The sequence below is a fragment of the Cottoperca gobio genome, chromosome 5 (assembly GCF_900634415.1).
Source record: "Cottoperca gobio chromosome 5, fCotGob3.1, whole genome shotgun sequence".
In the NCBI taxonomy this organism is placed as follows: domain Eukaryota; kingdom Metazoa; phylum Chordata; class Actinopteri; order Perciformes; family Bovichtidae; genus Cottoperca; species Cottoperca gobio.
The window spans coordinates 19,089,197-19,106,960 of NC_041359.1; the positions used below are offsets into that span (position 1 = coordinate 19,089,197).

Genomic DNA, 17,764 nt, shown 5'->3' on the forward strand with positions numbered 1-17,764 from the left:
ATGAAACCAGCACACAGAGTTGAAATTGTGTTGTCTTTGTAAACTTGTTGAAAAAGTTGGTGAGTAATAAAAACTACATTTTAGATATAGTGAAATTATAACCCCCCCCGGAAAACAGTTGCACGGCTTTGAATAATAATGAGGACGCCTTGTTAGGGACATTTAATCAACAGCTGAACAGCCGTTGAACATACCTGCTTGCTAAGTAATGTTCTTCTCTTGGAGATGATAACTATATATATAATAATTATTATTATATATATATATATATATATATATATATATATATATATATATATATATATATATATATAATTATTATTATTATATATATATTGATGAACTCTATTATTGTTGTTCTAGAATATCAATTGCCATGAACACCATGAGAGAAAGGAGGCAGAGGGAACTATGGTGTGAAAGTAACATTTCTTTTTTTCTTCCTTCAGTTAAACATTAGTTAGCTGTGACTGGGTGGTTAGGTGTGTTACTTCAAGCAGTGAAGGGAAGTGATCAGAAACACACAAAGCTGGGAGAAAAGGTCATTTTTCATTTAAGATGCATAAATGCTGTAAGTCTAAAACCCTCTCTGAATCTCTGAAGTATCGACGCTTTGAGTTCAGCTGCCATGCTGTTGGGAGTACCTACCCTCTTCTGGTCCTCCAACAGCTTCTCAGGCTGGTTCTGATCCAGCTGCTGGGTGCAGTGAGGAGTGTGAGCACAGTGGTCAAACAGATACAAACACAAGGTTAGTATTCATGCAGGCAATTATCAGGTTAATAACCATATCATTAGTGTTCCTATTCAGCTCATGCTCAGTGGCCATGCAAAGGTCTGCTCGCTGTGAATTGCCATGCATTTACCTTTAGAAACCAGGGAAGCATTATAGACAGGAGATGTGTACAGTGTGACTACTAATACCATTAATTATATGTTAAAGATCATGTAAATGTTTTTAATCGTCTTCGAGCAGTTGGCTTTCTTTCTTAATTTATCTCAAGTTGCTGTCTCAGAATGACTAGTTTGGGAAATATAATGATTGGCTTTCTTGCCGAGAATTGGATGAGAAGATCAAAACCACCCATGTCTGTACTGTGAATATGAAGCTGGAGCTAGGCTAGCAGCTGGTGAGGGTAGCTTAGCAAAAGGACTGGGGGGGGGAAACAGCTAGCTTGGCTCTGCCAAAAAGGCAAAACTGCATTTCTAATGTTCACTTATCAACTCATTGTGTCACCTCATTCAACAAACATTTATTTTATGTGAAAAACTAAGACTAAGTCAGACATGAATAAACACCAGGGGAGAGGTTGTCACTTTGAACCATGTTCTGAGCAAGATGAAAACACACAATAATCGACTGTAGAGCACTGAGATCTGTTGTTTTCCCTCGTCTGTGTTCTAATTTCCTTAATGGTTCACTCAAACAATAGGAATTCAGGTTAGACTCCATTTTGCAGTATCAAAGTTCAGTGCCTCCATGTATTTCACCAGGAGGAAAAGGAAACTGGTAAAAAGTTCCACATAAATTGTTATGTAAAAAAAGGACACACTAGGACAGGCAGATGAGGAGAGAGGATTGGCGAGGGGCGATGGGGTTAGAGTTACATAATAACACCAAAAAGGAACCAGGTCACTAAACCAGTGACACAGAGCTGCTCACAGTTACCACCTGTCACCAAAAGCACAGAGGGCAAGAGGCAGAAGTGAAAGACGAGAGAGGGCGAGAGAGCGAACAAACACACTAGGATTAACAAACCCTGACATGTGAACTAGTCTCTCTCCGTCGGTCAGGGTCAAGGGCACGATGAACTGTATGCATCCATATTCAGAGGGTGTTTACTTTTGATATGTAGTGTTGCTACTGCATGTACCAAATATGGTAAGTTAGCAGAGTTTATCTATATAATGTAATGTCTCTGGTGTGTACTTTGCAGGTGGTAAACTTAACAAAACTTTGGTGACTAAAAATACCCCTCACTGGAACAACTCACAACTATTTTGCTGGGTAACAATGAGGAATATGGTGCCATGGAAGTAAAGTAGCAAGGCTAACCCTGCATCATAATTACACTGTATAGCTGACAAATAGACATCTGTGCAGAATCCTTTGCTCAAAAACATCAGTGTTCACAGCCTCCAGCCCGACACAGAGCATCTTCACTCCACAACTCAACAGCTCACTTTCCTTGTGTATCCCTCTGTTGAATAAGCTGATACTTTAATAGGTTTTTAAATGTCTCAACCCATAAAGGAACCCTAAATCCTTCTGTTCACCTGAAAACCTTTGTGTGGTTCAGTGCTTTGAAGAGGAAAGAATGTAAGAGAGAAAGTGACAGACATGGACACGGTGTGAAGGAAGCAAAGGGAAAACACAGACTCATTTCAGCACGTTGTTTTAAAGCTACACTATTAGGTTGACCATGGATCTCTTTTTAAATAATTATTCAAGGTTCATTACTATTTCTAATAATTCCAGTGATCTGTTGACGAGCAAAACTCAAAGTTTATGACTTGTACTCGGCTTTGCACCAAGTCTTGGATTGTTTTGTGCCAACGCTTCAAACACTTCTCTTGACAAGCACAACGATTGGGTCGTCTAAAGACAACTCAGTGGAGCAGAGTTCAGCGGCAGGTCGGGCGGGCCTCCAACATCGTCCATAAGTCTGTGGACACAGCCTCACTGTCACCGCATCAAAGCACAAAACAATATGCTGATCAGAGTTCATATGTGCAGCTATCTTCCCCCGGTCCAACCATACACACCGCAGGGTAACCCCTTACTTACAGCTGCCACATCCGCCCGACTACAGTGCATTCCACCAAACTGGAAACTCCCCGGGGCAAACCCCTGATCAGTCTAACACCTCTAAGTTCGACAATATGCACACACACACACACACACACACACATACACACACACACACGCATGCACAGAGAGTGCATTCTACTTTTTGTTGAGGTGTTTTTTTTGTCTTTGCAGACTGAGACTGAGTCATGTTTAAACCAGTGGTGAATGACATGAATGCTGGGGTTTACCGCTCGGCTGCTTGTTATGTGCAGACAGAAAAGCAGACTAAATTAAAAAGTCATTTTCATTGCAACTGACCTACATCTACATCTACACCAGCTCTGCTAAATTAATTTTCTGTCTTGACCAGAGCGGGCAAAAAAAAGCACCGCCGTGAGTGCGAGAGAAAATGTGTCGAGTGGATGAAAAAGCGAGCCAGATGCTGGATTATAATTTAAAAGTTGAATAAAAAAAGATTCTTCTAAATCCATCCACTGAAAAGCTTGCCAAGGGATGAAACATGACTTACTCCCAACATGGAGGGCTTGCATAACAGCTTGGACTAGGCCACAATCACAGGAGGCCAGGTGAAGAGAGGAGCCCAACACTCCTCTCCTCTTATGTCACTCTGACAGCCAAAGAGCATTTAGCTGATAAATCACCTCCCTGACATTTTGCAACAGTGTGGTATGCACACATTGGGGAGGTCAAACATGCACGTCTATCACCGTCTCTCTATTCCATGTGCCTTTCTAATACCTTATTATGCACAATACCAAACCTACTTCATGTGACCCCCACACACACATTCACCATGTTCCTCTTTAAATCATATACTATGCAATTCTGCTTTGCTCAAAGGGCGACTGGGGAGACACGAGCCAACTACATCGCATCACACCTACAAACAACACTCACCGCCGACTCCATTTAGTTTACACAGCGTGGGTGTGTGTTTGCATCCATGTGAGGAAGGGTGTGAGTGGAAGTGGAGAGTAGCTGAGGAATTGTGTCTCAATGATTTAGAGGGGCAAAATAGGGAAAAGGAGGAGAAGAGATAAAGATTGGCACCTGGGGCGGGCAGAGGAGCACGCTTCCTCTCAACTGCCACTCTTAGAGCTGCTTCTCATGTGTAAACAGACGGATACACAACAACATTTACCAGGTGTGTGAAGGGATCATCTCTCTCTCACACACACACACACACACACACACACACACACACACACACACACACACACACACACACACACACACACACACACACACACACACAGTGGGTAAACAGCTCCTCCACACTTTTATTAGCAATTACTGCTGAAGGTCACACATCAGCAGAGGGGCTGAGTTCCAGGAAGAAAAAAAAAAGCCTGGTTCTTATGTAACCTCAGCCCAGAGTTGGCAGGGGCCCAGGAATCGTGCAGCTCTCAGGGAAGGAAAACTAGGACACAGCCTCAATGACTGCCACAGCCCCTCACACTCATTAATACACACATACACGGCATGCACACAGTCACAGTGCCCCCTATTGGCCCCTAAAGGAGAAGCAGGGGAAACACCCTTCAGAGAGAGACAATAAAGCGCTTTGATGAAAAGAAAAAGCGAGGGAAGGAAGTGATAAGGCGTACATGGCTTTACTATCTTCACCTTCCTTTTCGTAAAACCAGACGCGGCATGTCTCACTTACATACCATTTTGGAGCCAATTTTTTTTTTTAAGTTAATTTAGTCTCTTAGTTCTCTTTATTCGTTTCCTTTTATTTATTTATAATTATTATACCGTAAGCCCATAACTCTCTTTCACTTCTGTTATGCGTTTTCATTCTGTGTATAAAATCAAATCAAATGGAATTAATGGAACAGTAAATATGTCCCCAAATGACTTTTACTTGACTCGGTGCTTACATTGGCAGAGAGTCGGGCATGTAAATACAGCACTGGCCGTTTGCCCAGCCAGCAAGTGACTCACCTTGGAACTTGGAATAACACAACTCTTTTGCACAACATGCAGTCAGACACAGCACTCATATCTCCCTCTCCCTCTCTCTCTCTCCATCTCTCTCTCTCTCTCCATCTCTCCATCTCTCTCTCTCACCGTTGTCAGTTGATCTACAGAACGGTTTATGGCAGGAATCAGCCCTACCACTATTTGTTACCGGCTGTGCCTAAAGCCTCTACTACCTACAAACACACAGCCACAGCAGCTGCTACAGGACAGTTACAGAACAACTACTAGTGTTACACAGACATAACAGACAGCAGCTCGGGGAAACAAGGGCATGAGTAGAAGAAAAAGAGAAACAACCTTGGGCATATCCATCTCATCATCAAAGGCCCTGAGCTGAAAGAGAACAGAGGGTTTAACGGGGTTAGATAACAACACAGGAGAGAGGAAACTCAAGCAGAGTTCAATGATACAGCATGACATGAAAGTTACGCGAGTTAAAACCGTGGAACTTCAGCAGCACAGAAATTTTATTCATGAATGGATATTAGCCACGGTGAGCAGAAGTAGTGCAGTGTCATACAGTGGTGAGTGTAGCTGAAAGCATTTCTGAGTAAGTGACCAGTCCTGCTTTACTGACTGCAGACGTGACTGACAGGAGGAACAAGCCAATTCCCTTCAAAATAAAGTTTCTCTTTGTGTGTGTGTGTGTGATGCAGTAAAATCATATAACATATAGCATATATGTCATATTCCTGTTTCTATGTGAAAACTTTGCAACTCAATCTTTGATCATTTGTGTTTCCTTTATTTCTAAGTTAATATTCTTCTCTGAATAGAAATCCTACATACTTTGTGTACGCACCAGCGACAAAATACATTGTGAAAGAAAATATAACATATTTTCTACAACTGTATTTATGTATTATGCACACAGTATAATATACCGTGCTCATGAAGTACATTACCCCAACATAACCGTGGTAGGCAGCTTCCCCTACCTTCTCTCCATAACCACGGTCTTTGGTCATCATTTCTCGCAGCGTTTGCAGAACTTTGATGCACAGTCGCTCCTCATTTTCCTCCAGCAGCTGCTTGGTATGTTTAATCAGCCTGCACGAGTACATTAGCTCATGAATCTCATTTATAATGAATATACTTACTCATACTCCAATAGTAAATAGGAGACATATTTAGCTGAGGAGGATATTTTCAGTGCTTACTTGCATATAAAACCTCCGCTCTCACACTTCTTGCGAGAGTCTGTGTTTTCGGGGAAGAGCAGCTCGGGCCGATGCAGCACGTCCACCAGAACCGACAACTCAGCCTGGACCAACGGGCGCAGACGGTCCTCAAGAGCTGACACAATGTCCTACAGTCCAGACAAAGAAACATCCTTACTGCTTGAACGACGCAACGCACGTAAGTAAGCGCAAATGCTCACAAATAGCATACCTGCAGCCTCTCGATGATGTTCCTGTAGTCCCGTGAAGCGGTCACGACAGAGTCTCTGCGGGCAGCATTGCGAGCAGAAAGTCTCCAGCTCATGGCCGTCTTCTGGACAATGTTGTTGGATTTCACAAACAGGTTGCTCACCTGGTTGTCCAGGTCCACAGGGATGGCTATTGCTCTGCCTTTGGCTGTCGGGAACACACAGAGACGCACACACGAGCAAAGTATGAAGATGAATCAGCTCCAGTAACGTTTGCTCAAAACTCTCTCCTTACTAGTAAATGTGATAAAGAAGCATGATGTAAAATACAATCGGATTTAGAATTTAAGGACTTGTGAGACAGATGTGAGGATCTTGATCTTACCGACATCAGAGAGCACCTTGATGCAGTTCTCCACACAGCCCTTCTGGACGGGGACCAACCAGTTACAATGGTAGATCCTGAACACTGCCTGCAACAGCTGCACAAAGACTGGCTGCCTGGTCTGAGAAGAAGATGCAGGAGAAGAAGCATAGAGGCCGTAGATTATTAAATTGATCTAACTGGACTAACTGCTCTAGTCTTCAAAGAAAGAAAGATGTCCCTCGACAACATGAGAGATACCCATCTGTCATCAACAGAACAGTAACAACAATCCGGACGATAGGCTGTGCATTTGAAGAGCACACGCACACACACCTCTCCACACAGTGAGACAGCACCTGCAGTCAGAACAACATGCTGATTTAGCGGTGGGTTGTCAATTTTATAGGTCACCCATTAATCCCCGAGCAGACATTTGCCCAAATCTAGCCCAGTCTAAATCAGTTCCCGCCTCAGAATACTCACACACAAAATAAATTAAAAAAAAGGTAAAGAGTGTTCTCTTACACCCAACAAGGCTCTAAAAACACCCAACTCTGCATTTTCCAGCTGAATAGAACAAATACCTGACACATTTTCCCCAACAGAGAGGCCTGCAGCAGAGGATACAAGCAGTGAGACATGAAACAGCCCGGACGCATCACAAACATACTTTTACATACAAACAATTCTTAAAACGATGTGATCTCGTCTGTAAAACGGGTGCAATGATAGTCCGAAAATATCAGTCGACTGAAAAAATTGTTGGTATTGGACTGGTTTGCGCTGAAAATATATATTTTGTCAATAAGAGACTATTTCTATGAATCTATGACAGTTTGCTCATATGGTAAGAAGGGGAACTCTGCATGTATACAAAGGAAATGATTTATAAGCACAACAGGATGCCAACGACCACAATCATGACTAACTGGTCGAACAGATAAGCTCTCCAGGACCATGACTAACATGGCTCTGATTAACACGAACAACTGGGAAGAGAAGGGAAGCGTTCATTCTCCTTCACCACTGGCATTTATGTTAATTAATCATGTTAAAAAATATTCTGAGAATCTCCACAGAAGCACTAATTTGACTACTTAAGGAAGCACTTAATATAATAAACAGTGCCGTGGATGGTTTGGTTCTAATCTAAAAGTCAGACTTCCGAATGAGGGGTTTTTCTGCAGAGTCACGCTATTTGGTTAAAATGACATTAGGTACTTAATACGTACTCTATCTGTTCTTACATTCTTTCTGATAGGCACATAGTTTACATTAATAGGCTGGAGTTTAGCAGCTATTTACATGACCCCTAAATCTCAACCATCCATCACATGATTTATTCTTCATAAATTAAAATATGTCTGAAAATACACATTACATGAATCCAACATACTATTAGGAAAGATCGATCGGCCTATTTGTTAAAAAAACAACTAAAAAAAACAGCCCTTTAATCCACGCAACATTGATGGGACTCTAACTGTTACCCATGATGCTCGTGCAATCACGTGAGCTAGAGCTACCCTATGCTCGATCACTGTGGACAACTGGTTAGCTGCAGCTACTACCATAAAGTTGCAACAGTGTTGTATGCACCATAAAAAGGTATGTTAATACGTGGCAGTTTAGGCCGCCCTATATGTTATTGTAGGCCCAGTTTATTATGCAACTCAATTTTATACATATGTAGTATGTATTTATTTCAGCTAAGGGCCTGAAATAACGTTAAAGAGCCCCGATCTAACAGCTTAATGGTTGGGGTGTGATCCTTTAAAAGTATATTCTGAGAAAGATGACCTTTAAACAAGAACGTACAGAGGACATTTCAGATGTACAGAGTCAGAGATTGAGTCTATGAATTCTTAGCAACAGGTTTACATTACACCTGTTTTTGTTTTGTGCATCTCTGCATGTGTGACTGACATTGCCAGCACTGCTGTTGATCTATGGAAATAGATTTGTCTCAGTATTAATTGTGAAAACAGATCGACAACCTGTGTGTAAATGTGTCATCTGAAAATAAAAATAAATTAAATTAAAATAACATCTGCAAATGCACAAATCCCCTCCCCCAAAGAAATCTGTGAATACATTCAATTAATTAACAATAATTCTATAACCTATTTTACTAAAATGTGTTCAACTGGCATTTGTGGGTTAGGCTTTTCTAAACACAATACCCTGAAGGGTAAACACAAGTTAGTAAACACAGTTAGTGGTGACATACCTGCAGGCTGGTGCTCTGGTCAGAGAAAGGCGAGCTGAAGAAAGTCGTTACGATGCCCATGACCGTCTCCGTCACATAGCGCTCCAGAATGATGTCGGCGTGCTTCCGGTCGCTTGTATTGTTGCACACCTGTAGGCACCGAAACAAAACAAAACAGCTTGTATTTTATTAACCCTTATTTCCTAAGTAAAGTAAAAAGTTGCCGTGGAGCCTTCAGATGTTTCTTACTCTGCAAATGTCAACCAGGAAGTTCTCAAAGAGTTTCCACATGTGGTTAGAGGTGTAGATCTCCTTCATTTCCACCTCTGTGTCCACATAGCAGTGGTTCAGGAAGTTGATATAGGCAATCTTCACCTGAAAGGTTATGATTAGGACCGGTCACGGACAGGTTGACATACATTTAGATGCATTGAGAATTGTTTGATTGAGTGCTTTGTGAGTCGGCTCCATCACTGGCTTATTGTTTACTCATACAGTTGCTGTAAAATCCATATCTCACCTCAGGGATGCAGTCCTCGTGGGTCACCACCCGCACTATGTCATCCAGTGGTAACAGGGAGTTGCACTTGATCTCTGTGTAGACGTTCTTGCCCTCAGTGCAGACAGCCAAGAGCTCCACCAAGTGTATGTGGTACATCAGAGGACTGTTCTCATCCATGCGGTCCCGCTCTGATCGCATCATCTGGACCAGTGTCTGGAAGGAGGCGCGGTCATTATAGAAGACCAGAACATCCTCGCCAGCGTTTACCAGCTGTGGGAAGAAACGAATATACGCGATTACATCAGGACGTCCGGGGACTGTAGCTGTGGTTCAAACATTAAAAAGACGGTAACGAGGCACGACCTCTGCCATGACGATGTCCTGACACTTTTTGATGAATTTATTCTCCGCTTTGACGATCGTCTGAAGGAACTTGAGATACTGGACGTTGCGGCCGTGTGTTTCGATGCAGTGGACAAAGTGCTGAACCACACGCTCATTGATCTCACTGCACAGCTGGAAGTTGTTCATGAAGATGTGCTGCATGGTGATCGCTTCTAAAATCTGAACAAAACAAGAAAAAGAAAAGAGAGGAGCATCAGAACAGAACGACGTTGTTTAAATAGTAACACCGTACATCGTCTGGCAGGACTGCTCACCCCTGGGTTGAGGAAAAGATTGATGTGCTTGTGCAGCAGGACTTGGTTCTGCTGGTTTCCTGCACAGAAATTCTGCAGAAACTGGTGGGCTAGCTTCATGATATCCTGCATGCGTAAATCTTCTCCCTGGGGAGGGGGGAAATGGCTGATGTGAAGGTTTGTCCACTTTTACAAAACACACAAAAAGCATGCGATGGATTGATGGATACCTTCTCGTAGGGGATCTGTAGGAGCTCAAGGACGACGGCATGAGCCCCCATGTTCCTCAGAAGCCTCTGTTGCTGTTTCTTGCTCTTCCTACCCGACAGACCTTCTTGGACACAGAGTCTGCTGAGCCGCAGCAGGATCTGATGCAGAAAGAAAGATGTGAGAGCGGGTGCAGTCTCCAGGGCGATGTAACGACATTTGCAACATAGGCAGATAAGAGCTTGTTAACCATACTAAGAAGTGAGAGTTACCTCCTTCACCACCCTGTAGTTGTAACTGCTGGTGCTTTCTGCTTTCTTTGGTTTGTCTGTGCCCCCTGAATCCCCCTAGAGGGTACGCCAGAGACACGAAGCATCAGAGGAAAAGGCCATACTCAGTTCAGTGTTTGTGTGTGCTTCTTCTGATGTACAATATACTGCACCTTTTTATGCTCCGATTCAGCTGAGAGCCCCTCTCCGGCGTCCATGCCCTCGTCTGGCCCCTGCCTCTTGTACACCCAGAGCTCAGACTTCTCTACAATAGAGCGCAGCTGGTCCAGGTCTGATTTTATTTGCTTGTAATTTTCCACATCTTGGCTGGTGACCAGCAGCTGGACCTGTGCACACATATTTGTTACAATATAAAGTACAGAGCAGAACAAAGGCAAGATGATGCTGACCCCCCCATTTAAATGTTACTCTAAATAGATTTGTGTCTGTATGCAAAGCGGTAAAAAGAATCAAATGCACAACAAACTTTAGTTGAAATGGTATGGTTTTCATTGTTAGCCGTATACCTGCTTAAAAGCCTGCAGAACCTCCTGCCTCTGGCTGAAGTGCCTAAAGAGCAAGTGGAGGGCTCTGGACACCAGAGGAGGATAGTCATGCATGGTTAAGTGGAGAAGGACCCTCAAGAAGGTCCGGCCACCGTGATCGTCCAGGTCCAGTGGCGTGTTCTCTTCACTAGACACACACAGAACAAAACCTGACATGAAAACACATCCTCTTTCTGGTATTCTGTGACTTTTCCTTTATTGACACTGAGATTACCTTCCACCAAATATCCCCTCTGCCTGCTCTTCTATGTGCTCAAAATCCAAAGCCCCTGCAATAACAAAAACATTGGACATTTTTATAACAACAAGTCTATTTTATTGGATGCAGATTTGTAAAACCATGAATGTTACCCTGACCTGGCATGTTGTTTGGTCCTTCCACTGCTCCAGTTATAGATAATTCATTCTGGGAGTTACTCTCATCAAACTCCCTCTTAAATATAGACAGCAGACAGGAGATCCTGTAGTCCAGGCGGACATTCAAGATGAACTGCAGCCAGGGCAGGACAGAACGTTTTATGTGAGGATGGAGTGCGAGTATGCACTGTACAGTATGTGTGCAGTATCTACTGTACTGTATGCTTGTACATGCATTTAAGTATAACAATGAATGTCCTTCACCTGCAGGATCTCAATGATCTTCAGCTTGGTGTCCATGACCAGTATGTCCTGTTTCTCAGGTTCAGTCTGGGTCTTCACCATGTCTCCATTGGAGCTGGTGTTTGAAGTTGTGGGGAGGAAGCCCCCTCCTCTCAGGACCACTTGGGACATCAGCTCTCCTACGCCGTGAATGGACCTCATCACATTACTGCCTGGAAACAAACACACACACACACACACACATGCAGATATCAACTTCATGTCCATGAGATACTTGGTCCTCCACTGACCAACCATGGTGTTCATACCTTTACTATCATCTTCTTTTTCTGGCTTGTTGAAAGGGAAGACTGTGCTCACATGGACGCAGTCTAAAATAGCCAGCAGGATCTTGGTTAGTCTCAGCAAGTCACTGAAGTTGTAGAAGCCAAAATAAATCAGGTTCCTGGCCAGATTCACCACCTAAACATGGAAGAACATTATTTTAAAGAGTTTTACCTTCAAAATGTGACACAAATGGGAGTAGATATCACAAATGTGCCAGACTGACCTCAAAGGTGAGCTTGTTCTTCTCTTTATCTGCGAAAGGGAAGCTCTGACACACCACATCTCTCAGGTAGTTCTCAACAAACTCCATAGTCTCACAGAATCGCTCCTTAATTTCATCTTTAGATGTTCCGTCATTGTCGTAGCTACAATAAGACAACAACAAGCACAAATTAATCTACAATACACTAAATATTCTACAACGAACAATCCCAAACATTTGGACATTCACTCACTCGTCAATGGCGATCTCTGAGGGGATCTCAGACCAGAGTCGAGCGTATTTGACAGGTGTAACCTGCTCCTGAGGATCGCGGTCCACATGCATGTGCAGCATCATGCGGCAGAAGGAGGCTCGAAGATCATAGGGCAGGTCTTCATCCGACATGCATCGCAAGATCAGGTCCACGTCCAGCTGGCCAGAGATCTTGTTGATTGCCAAGTACTGGCGGTCCAAACACATCCTGGCAAACAGGTTTAGCTGGTACCTGTAGAAGTAAATACACACAGTCAGACTTACATTTGAAACATCAACATGCTTTTGTGGTTTGGTTTACCTTCATAGGTGACCCACACTGCCTCTGCTCAGGCTTAATGTTAAGTCAGATATGGGATGAGCTTTATTTCCTTAATCCCAAACACAAAAGGAGCCCAGTACTTACCTGTAATAACTGATCACCTCCTGGTCCTCCTTCTGGCCCTCCTTAGCATCCTGGGCCAGCTCCCTGATGCTTTTACTGCGGATCTCTTTATTACTGTCTTTCCAGAACAACCACACCTCCTCTTCATCCTCCTCCGACTCCACAGAGTTCTCCCCGAGAGGCGCTCCCTCAATCTCAAATCTCGACAGCACAAGTCTACAGGGGATTTTTTATTATTATTTTTTGGTTAAAAGGTTGGCAAAAGCATTAGGATGCAATCACTGGCAATGTCATTACAGTCACCCTGACGAGCTGGGGGAAATTAAATAAGCCTAGTGAACACATCTGTACTGCTATAGAGACGTATCAGCCTATTAAGGTATCCCACTATGGATGCCATTAACAATTACTAATAATCTTCTTTCAGAGCTCAAAGTGAAGTCTTCAAAATAAGAGCACGTTGGCAATATGAGGCGGATAAGACAGGAATTGGTGAAGGCGGAGGTGGGGGAGGGGGCGATACTCACTTAGTTTCTATGAGGATGTCTGCGTTAGCTGGATCCAACACTGCGTTACAGATGAGCTCCTGTGTCACAGGGATGGACTTATTCATTGACACACACAAGTCTGAAAGGTAGTCCAGGAACCTGGACACACACACACACACACACACACACACACACACAAGATATGCAAAATTCAATCAGCCATAACACTTTTTAAAGTCAAGATCAAGCACCAGAGATATATAAAAGCATAACTTCCTTGCAGAGTGCAGAGTGTGCACCATTACGACACATTGTTTTCCATCATGATGCATCGTTAACACATCCTAAAGTCGTATGTTAAAATAAAATGTCCTTGCTCGTCAGTTGCTGGCTCTTGAAGTTTACACTGTTGTGTGAACACTGGTTTAGGTGAACATTGTGTGCATTCATCAGGATACGCAGATTATAGATCAGGACTTATTAAAGACGCCTATTAAACACATTATCTCGAAATTGTACCTAGATCACCGCGTTAATGGTGAACATACAGACTGACGCGCACACACACACAAACCTGGGCTCGCGGTTCTTGCGGACCAGGCTAACAAACGTGTCGATCTCTGCAGCAGTGATATGTTTCTCCAGCAGCTTGCGGTTGTTATGGAGCAGAGCAGTGATCGTGTCCTCAGCCAAGACATCATAGCCAATCTGTTTCTGCATGAAGCGAAACTGTTTGGCGATATACTCCTGCGGGACAGACAGACAAACAGTCTGAGCATACACAAACCAAAACAAGACGGCGCAGTAACACTGAGAAAAATGTCATTATTTACCGAGCCACTTTATCTTTATCTCTTTACATCCTCCAGGGGACTATAAGGAATAACCTTGTTATGTCTATATCCATTACTTATATTGACTGAGGCCATTTTGGCTCTTGTTCATCGGTGTGTCAGAAAACAGAGCATGTTCACAACCAGAACTGCTTCCTTAATTAACCTAATTAAATGACCCCATTAACAATTATACTGTAATTTGTTTAAGAGAAATCGATTTTTCATGGGAAACGGGAATGTTGTATTTTTTTTACATCGACGAGCATTTGTTACAGGATGAGCTAGCATCACAGTGTGGCTCTGTGCATTCGTATTAGCGGAACATTTGATGAAGGGGCTCGGTGGGTGATTCTTGCAAAGTGCACATGACATTCAGTTACACATCGTCATATCAGAGCTGCTACAGAGCAAAGGCCTCTTTCACTTGCTATTAGACTTAATCAAGGGAATTTGCGATGCACTTTTACACAAACTCCAGCGGCACGTAGACCCGTGTCATACAGTGCCAGCTTTCATGCCTTACAAACTGTACCTGGTTCTTGCGGTAGTCCTGCTGAGAGTGGCGCAAAACCCTGTAACACAGGCGGCAGATGTGTCTGAAGGGGGCAGTGACGCTGGTCAGCCAGCTCCTCCAGTCGCAGCATGGGCCCGTCTCCACTGTCTGTGAACGGAGCCTGCAGCAGCTTGAAGATCTGAGCAACAGGGATAAGGTTGTGACAGTTGTAATCATACTGAAGTAAAGGCCAAAAGAGCATCTTGAGACAACCGTGCCACTTTGAGTTATGAGTGTAGCAAAGATTTGGAGGTAATGGGGAGTTTAGTGGGGTTTAAAGAGAAACTGATGTTAAATCTAAAGAGTTAAAAATGTTACATCACCTGTTTGAGAATATTCTGTTCTCTCATGAGTTTCTGTCGTTCCCTGTTGGGTTTGTTGACCATGATCTCGAGAACATCCTGCCCGTTGTTGGGAATGTCCACCACAAAGAACACCAGATCCTCCAGAAGCTTAGTAACGGCTCTGATTGTACATAGAAAGGAGAGAATCAAAGCAAACACACACCTACTTTGTTTCCTGTTAGAAATGGAAAATCTGACACTAGCTTTGAATGTATACCTCCTCTCATTCTGTGTGATGGTTCCTTTTTCCAGCTTTCCAGCAATAGAGGCCAGAACTTTACTGGCATCGTTAGCAAAGTCAAGGTCTCTCACTTCAGCGGGGGAGACGGGCACGATGGCAAAAGCCTCTTTGTCCTCTTTCAGGGACGAGGTGCCGATCTTGAATCAGAAAAGAAATGTACACCTTTGTCATCAATCAGAACAATATGCAATATTTCTTTCCCAAATAATAGAGAAACATATGATTAAAACTAATGCATATACAGGGCACTAAATATTATTCCCAAACACTTACGGAACGTCACAGCAGGAGAGGAGGAGGTTGCACAGAGGATATTACATCTGACAAAAGTCGGTTTAGATTTGAATTACCGGTGACTCATAAAATGTCATAAACCCAGAATTTCCCCTCAGCTCAGCATCATGCACAGAGTCAAGTCGTGCAAAGGTTTACGAGAGACAGAGTTACTTATTGGTGCAAATGATCTGTCACTCACACGCAGCATGACGGGCTTTTCCTCCTCCTTGTCAATCGGTTGGTTGGTGCTGTGAACCCATGTGTTTGTGCACAGGTGCCTGAGGCGCACGTAGGAGTTCCTGAAAAACACATTTTGAATATAGTTGATTGACGATTGCATATTATTTTTGGAGCACAAATACTAGATAGTACATATTGACGCTTTAAAAGGGTTTTATTTTCCCTGAAGTTTGTAAATCTATGGACATTACAGTATCAAATATAAAAGCAAAACATTGCTTGAACTTGAACGGGAAAAGAAATCCATCTTCTCCAAAACAAGCACAAACAAGGATCATGCCTTCCTACCTGGGTACCAGTGAGTCCCCCCCTCTTAATGTGGTAGGGTCGAGCTCAAATATGGAAGAGATGTCATTTCCGTCAGGTACAGACACAAGCGTGTACATGACTTTGTCCTGGACATTTCTCAAACGGGCCCGTAAGGCTTCTTGCTCCGAGTCCAGCTTGAGGGAAAAGTCAAAACAGAGCATGATTAGAAATAGCCTGCATTACTCTAAAGACCACACATAGATTTTCATTTTCAGAAAGTGAGAAAATCTGCCATGTTTGTGTCAAGATCAATAAGAGTGAGTCAGTGACAGGGTTAACGGTTACTGTGGAAGGTTTCCTAGGAAGTTCAAAGAGCCCTTTTTCTCAAAAGAGCGCAACCATTTGTTTTCTGTTGCAAGTTAAGTCTTAATTCGATAAACTAATACTGCTCACCATAAAAGACTCAACCTCAGCCGGACTGGGCACTATGAGTCAACATCTTGGTAATGAAATGTCTGACCACTGCTCTGTATCTCTTGACACGAAAATATAGAAATCATCATCATCTTAGTTTACTCAGTTGAGTTCTGTTTTTTTTGGACTCAACTATAATCAAAATAATAATCTGAATAAATTGGGGGCCATTTTCTTTTTTACATCTTCCACACAGTTCCTTTGGGTGGTTCATGTGTCACTGCCTGCTCAGCAGATGTGAACAACCTCATGTTGGCAAAGAACGAAAGCACCAACCAGAAGTATGCATTCACAGTGAAAGGCTGCCTACCTACTGGTGACTGAGATGTAACACCACCTCACGCTGCAAAGATACATTCAGCATTCATACATACATCCTGCTGGAAATAGAAACTACTACAGTAGCAATACAACATTCATATTTCAAGGGACATTTACCCTCCGTTTTTTTAAGTTTGTTACGTAGGCAGTTTAAGCCAGGTGAGTTTCACCAGTGAGTAAACTGGTAGCATAGTATAACACATATAGTTACTTCCATTATACTGGCACGTTGGCTTTTCAACGGTAGATTGAAAGTGGGCTTGAGGTGTCCTGATATTTGTTATTTAAACACCTTCCAGCCAATCAGAAACAAATGTTCTTGCTTTAATAGTATTACATCAAACAGTTACGTTGGGTAACCATTAGATTTTTAATATATATATATATATATATATATATATATATATATATATATATATATATATATATATATATATATATATATATATATATATATATATATATATATATATATATATATATATATATATATATATATATATATATATATATATATACACACAGTATATCTCAAAAGTGAGTACACCCTTTAGATTTTTGCAAATATTCTGTTATATCCTTTCAGGGGATAACATTATCCTACTGAAACTTTGATATAACTTAAAGTAGTCAGTGTGCTGCTTGAATAACAGTATAGATGTATTGTCCTTTGAAAATTACTCAGTACACAGCTGTTAATGTCTTAACAGCTGGCAACAACAGTGAGTACACCCCATAGTGAACATGTCTAAATTGTGCCCAAAGTGTCAATATTTTGTGTGACCACCATTGTTATCTAGCACTGCTTTAACCCTCCTGGGCATGGAATTCACCAGAGCTGCACAGGTTGCTTCTGGAATCTTCTTCCACTCCTCCACGACGACATCACGGAGCGCACGGATGTTGGACACCTTGCACTCCTCCACCTTCCTCTTGAGGATGCCCCACATGTGCTCAATTGGGTTTAGGTCTGGAGACATACTTGGCCAGTCCATCACCTTAACCTTCAGCTTCTTCAGCAAGGCCGTTGTCA

At 42.6% G+C, this 17,764-nt stretch overlaps 1 protein-coding gene across 1 annotated transcript in view; it reads right to left on the minus strand.

Annotated features, from left to right (window-relative positions):
- LOC115008910 (inositol 1,4,5-trisphosphate receptor type 1-like) overlaps nucleotides 1-17,764 on the minus strand; it is a 72,197-nt gene that overhangs the window by 29,419 nt on the left and 25,014 nt on the right. The window contains 31 exon segments of the mRNA XM_029432800.1: nucleotides 649-696; nucleotides 5,093-5,128; nucleotides 5,734-5,845; nucleotides 5,956-6,104; nucleotides 6,188-6,372; nucleotides 6,550-6,670; nucleotides 7,116-7,142; nucleotides 8,762-8,890; nucleotides 8,990-9,115; nucleotides 9,261-9,512; nucleotides 9,606-9,806; nucleotides 9,902-10,027; nucleotides 10,111-10,248; nucleotides 10,360-10,434; nucleotides 10,530-10,703; nucleotides 10,884-11,049; nucleotides 11,137-11,191; nucleotides 11,280-11,412; nucleotides 11,544-11,734; nucleotides 11,831-11,984; nucleotides 12,073-12,214; nucleotides 12,305-12,556; nucleotides 12,731-12,925; nucleotides 13,237-13,356; nucleotides 13,772-13,944; nucleotides 14,566-14,640; nucleotides 14,642-14,725; nucleotides 14,910-15,051; nucleotides 15,148-15,308; nucleotides 15,647-15,746; nucleotides 15,976-16,130. Of these exon segments, the coding sequence (XP_029288660.1) occupies nucleotides 649-696; nucleotides 5,093-5,128; nucleotides 5,734-5,845; nucleotides 5,956-6,104; nucleotides 6,188-6,372; nucleotides 6,550-6,670; nucleotides 7,116-7,142; nucleotides 8,762-8,890; nucleotides 8,990-9,115; nucleotides 9,261-9,512; nucleotides 9,606-9,806; nucleotides 9,902-10,027; nucleotides 10,111-10,248; nucleotides 10,360-10,434; nucleotides 10,530-10,703; nucleotides 10,884-11,049; nucleotides 11,137-11,191; nucleotides 11,280-11,412; nucleotides 11,544-11,734; nucleotides 11,831-11,984; nucleotides 12,073-12,214; nucleotides 12,305-12,556; nucleotides 12,731-12,925; nucleotides 13,237-13,356; nucleotides 13,772-13,944; nucleotides 14,566-14,640; nucleotides 14,642-14,725; nucleotides 14,910-15,051; nucleotides 15,148-15,308; nucleotides 15,647-15,746; nucleotides 15,976-16,130 (4,197 nt within the window).